A 4530-nucleotide genomic window follows, 5' to 3' on the forward strand; every position below is an offset into this window, starting at 1 on the left:
CTATGGTGGAAGGAAAGACCCGTGGGGGAGGGAAAGGCCTATGGGGTCCATGTGGAGACTCTATGGTGGAAGGAAAGACCTGTGGGGGAGAGAAAGGCCTATGGGGAGCATGTGGAGAGTCTATGGTGGAAGGAAAGACCTGTGAGGGATGGAGAGGCCTATGGAGACCATGTGGAGACTCTATTGTTCTCGAAAATTAAGGACTCAGACTTCAGGATCAAAAGAAGTAACTTTATTTGGTACCAAGCTTCCGAGAAAGATAGGCAAGACAGCCATTTGTACAATTGAACAAACTCCTTATGGAGACATGCGTTCCTATATGTTCCTCAAAAACAGCCTTACACGGAAATACATTATGTCTGCGCTAATTGGTAAGTTGTTGTTACTATGCAAGAAGCAGATAAACATCTTGTTTCCCCTCATCAGGTTGGGGTCACAGTTAACTTGCAGGAAGCGTCTAAGTTTCCAATAGATTCTCTCCTTTGTGAGTCCTCTGGTGTGTCACCAGGCTGGAATTTTGACTGAAACATTTCCCACAATCAGGACATTCAAAGGGTTTCTCTCCCGTGTGAGTCCTCTCGTGTATCACTAGGTTGGAATTCTGAGTGAAACCTTTCCCACAAATAGGGCATTCAAAGGGTTTCTCTCCCGTGTGAGTCCTCTGGTGTATCACTAGGTTGGCATTCTTACTGAAACCTTTCCCACAAATAGGGCATTCAAAGGGTTTCTCTCCTGTGTGAGTCCTCTGGTGTATCACTAGGTTGGCATTCTTACTGAAACCTTTCCCACAAGTAGGGCATTCAAAGGGTTTCTCTCCTGTGTGAGTCCTCTGGTGTTTCAGTAGGTTGGAATTCTGACTGAAACCTTTCCCACAAATAGGACATTCGAAAGGTTTCTCTCCTGTGTGAGTCCTCTGGTGTATCCCTAGGGCGGAATTCTGACTGAAACCTTTCCCACAGTCAGGACATTCAAAAGGTTTCTCTCCTGTGTGAGTCCTCTGGTGTATCCCTAGGGCGGAATTCTGACTGAAACCTTTCCCACAGTCAGGACATTCAAAAGGTTTCTCTCCTGTGTGAGTCCTCTGGTGTATCACTAGGGCGGAATTCTGACTGAAACCTTTCCCACAGTCAGGACATTCGAAAGGTTTCTCTCCTGTGTGAGTCCTCTGGTGTATCCCTAGGGCGGAATTCTGACTGAAACCTTTCCCACAGTCAGGACATTCAAAAGGTTTCTCTCCTGTGTGAGTCCTCTGGTGTATCACTAGGGCGGAATTCTGACTGAAACCTTTCCCACAAATAGGACATTCGAAAGGTTTCTCTCCTGTGTGAGTCCTCTGGTGTATCACTAGGTGGCAATTCTGACTGAAACCTTTCCCACAGTCAGGACACTCAAAGGGTTTCTCTCCTATGTGAGTCTTCTGGTGTATCACTAGGTAGAAATTCTGACTGAAACCTTTCCCACAAATAGGACATTCGAAAGGTTTCTCTCCTGTGTGAGTCCTCTGGTGTCTCACCAGATCAGAATTTTGACTGAACCCTTTCCCACAATCAGGACATTCAAAGGGTTTCTCTCCTGTGTGAGTCCTCTGGTGTATCACTAGGGCTGAATTCTGACTAAAACCTTTCCCGCACTCAGGACATTCAAAGGGTTTCTCTCCTGTGTGCGTCCTCTGATGTATCACTAGATTGGAATTCTGACTGAAACCTTTCCCACAAATAGGACATTCAAAGGGTTTGCCTCCTGTGTGAGTCCTCTGGTGAGTCACCAGATTGAATTTGTGACTGAAACCTTTCCCACAGATAGGATATTTGAAGGGTTTCTCTCCAGTGTGAGTCCTCTGGTGTATCACTAGGTGGGAATGCCTGCTGAAACATTTCCCACAGTCAGGACATTCAAAGGGTTTTTCTCCTGTGTGAGTCCTCTGGTGAGTCACCAGGTTGGAATTTTGACTGAAACCTTTCCCACAGTCAGGACATTCAAAGGGTTTTTCTCCTGTGTGAGTCCTCTGGTGAGTCACCAGGTCGGATTTTTGCCTGAAACCTTTCCCACAATCAGGACATTCAAAGGGTTTCTCTCCTGTGTGAGTCCTCTGGTGTATCACTAGGTGGGAATTCTGACTGAAACCTTTCCCACAGTCAGGACATTCATATGATTTCTTTTTTGTGTGCATCCTCTAATATATTACCAGGCTGGAGTTCAGACTGAAACTTTTCTCACAGTCAGGATTCTCCCTGGTGTGACTTCTCTAACGTATCACCAAGTTGCCAAGCTCACTTCATTGGGAGCACATGTAGGGCTCCTCCCCTATGTGGGTCCTTCCATGAACCAACCACACTCTACTTTTTCCAGTTCGAAATCTCTTCTTGATTACCTGCTGGGGAAGAAGGAGAATTTTGGCAGTTTCTGATGGAAACGGAAATGTTTTGATTTCTGGCTTGATTGATTTTCCTTTTTAACGTTGCTTGTTATTCTCAGTAGTCCGGAGTTCTCTTATTGGCATCCTCTTCGCCTGTAAGAGTCAAAGAAATTGTTTATAAAATGATTGCAGAAGATGTAAAAAAGAAAACTATACACATTAAAGGTAAAACGGAAATATTCCACAATGCTTAAAATAAACTTAGATTAATTGTGATTTATTTGACACATTGAAAATTACGGAGATCCAAGTTCACATTTGCATTCAACCATGAAATCCTGTGGTTGACTTGTGCCAATACAAATTCTTAGAATAGCAATTATTGGATAGAATCGCTGTAATTAAGATGAATATAATATATAACAGAATAATAGAGTGGGAGGGGATCTTAAAGATCTTCTAGTCCAACCCTCTGCTCTACCATTTCAGAAGTGGCTGTCAAATCTCTTTTTTGGAAGCCTCCAGTTATGGAGCATCCAAAACCTCTGAAGGCAAGCTATTCCATTGGTTGATTGCTATAATCGTTAGGAATTTTCTTTTTAGTTATAGGTTGCTTCTTTCCTTGGTTAGTTTCCATCCATCGTTTCTTTTGTTACTTTAGAAAATAAATGGACATCTTTGTCTTCATAGGAGCCCCTCAAATATTGGAACACTGTTACCATGTCTCCTCTTGTCCTTCTCATTAGACTAGACATGCCCAATTCCTATAACCATTCTTTGTAGGTTTTAACCTCCAGCATCTTAATTACCCAAAATGCATTTTGTTTTAGACTTTACAAATACTTGTAAGTGATTCTCCATTTAAATAATGGCAGATGGAGATCTCTAACTTTATATTACAAGGGTTGAAACCAATAATTAAATATAAATTATTCCAAGACGCTAAGGAAAGAAGAGGTTGGTTTACAAGATTTGAAATTGTACTTTGATTCTTGTTTTGTCTGGCAAAAAGTGTGGGTGACTCTCCAAATTAAGAGGTTACATGAGCTAGAGGGCCATGAATTAAGATTTTTATAGCATGACTATTTATGGCATGATATGGTTAGGGAATGCTATAAAAGCATTTAATTTTGGAAATATAAAGAAGAGCTTTTCATAAGGTGGCCAGACGTCTTGCATTTGGCGGGACAGGCCCGCTTTTTCATAATTTTTCGTGTCCCGGGCCGTTCTCAAAAGATCCTGCTTTTTAATTTTGGTGCCTTCTTCGATCGCTCGCTTCCCTGCCCATCCGCTGCTGCTCGCATGGGTGGGGTAGCGTAGCAAGTGAGCGGGCGGATGGGCGGGGGAGCGAGCTTGCCTTTCCAGCCCCACTTCCACCTGGACAAGCCGTGGGAAAACCTCCGTCTCTGAAAAGAGCCACCTGTGTGTGGCACTCGGCAGGGTCTGGAAGCAGCACCTTTCTGCAAAGCATCCCTCGCGCACTTCGGGGGCCGGCAGGCAAGGTGAGCGCAGCAGGCAGAGACTCCTCCGCGGGACCCCTTCCGGCTCCATCCACTTCCCAGCCTGTCCCGGCTCTCCTGACTCCCAGGGAAAAGTGCTGGGAAGCTGGAAGTCTTGCTGATCAGCTGGAGCCGCAGAGTATCTGTCAATCAGCTGTGACCAAAAAGCAAGCATTCCATGACCCAGGCTCGCCACGTCCCTGACCTGCTTCTCCCAGCACTGCTATAGGTGCCACCATCTTGTATTTTGCTTCTGTGCATGGGCAGAGCAATTTTTATTGCTCTGTGCATGCCCGCATAGCGCCCCCATAAGTGAACCAGCAGTAGTGACTGCTGGAACCCACCCTTGGCCCAACGCTTCTTGGCCATTGTCAGCATCCAGAACCTATTGGGGAGAAGAGGGGCATACAGGGGTGTTAAAACCAGGTGTGAAGCAGCAGTGGCTAGTGAAGACTTTGATTGCAGTTACTTTGTGCTGAGTTTTCAATCCTGCATCAAACGCATCTCATGCCAAGAATTATGTCGCTTGCCGTTTTCTGATGTTGGAAGCTTGAAACATAATAGTAAGTCAGGGCTCCGTACTCCCCCTCTCCCCCCGGTGTCTCCAGCTCTTTGCCTACTGGTTGCCTGCAGGGCATAAGAAGGCAGGGGAGTATCATGTGAAATGCTGAGGGA

General features: G+C 45.2%; 1 protein-coding gene across 1 annotated transcript; it reads right to left on the bottom strand.

Moving 5' to 3' along the window:
• Positions 1-217: 217 nt before the first annotated feature.
• Positions 218-2326, bottom strand: LOC148047547 (uncharacterized). Its single transcript, XM_087711496.1, has one exon. The coding sequence runs from the start codon at positions 2168-2170 to the stop codon at positions 458-460; it is 1713 nt and encodes a 570-aa protein (XP_087567622.1). The 5' UTR covers positions 2171-2326; the 3' UTR covers positions 218-457.
• Between the last annotated feature and the right edge of the window lie 2204 nt (positions 2327-4530).

The sequence above is a fragment of the Thamnophis sirtalis genome, unplaced genomic scaffold (assembly GCF_051295495.1).
Source record: "Thamnophis sirtalis isolate CommonGarterSnake01/CBP01778 unplaced genomic scaffold, rThaSir2_p1.2 scaffold_3, whole genome shotgun sequence".
NCBI classification, from domain to species: domain Eukaryota; kingdom Metazoa; phylum Chordata; class Lepidosauria; order Squamata; family Natricidae; genus Thamnophis; species Thamnophis sirtalis.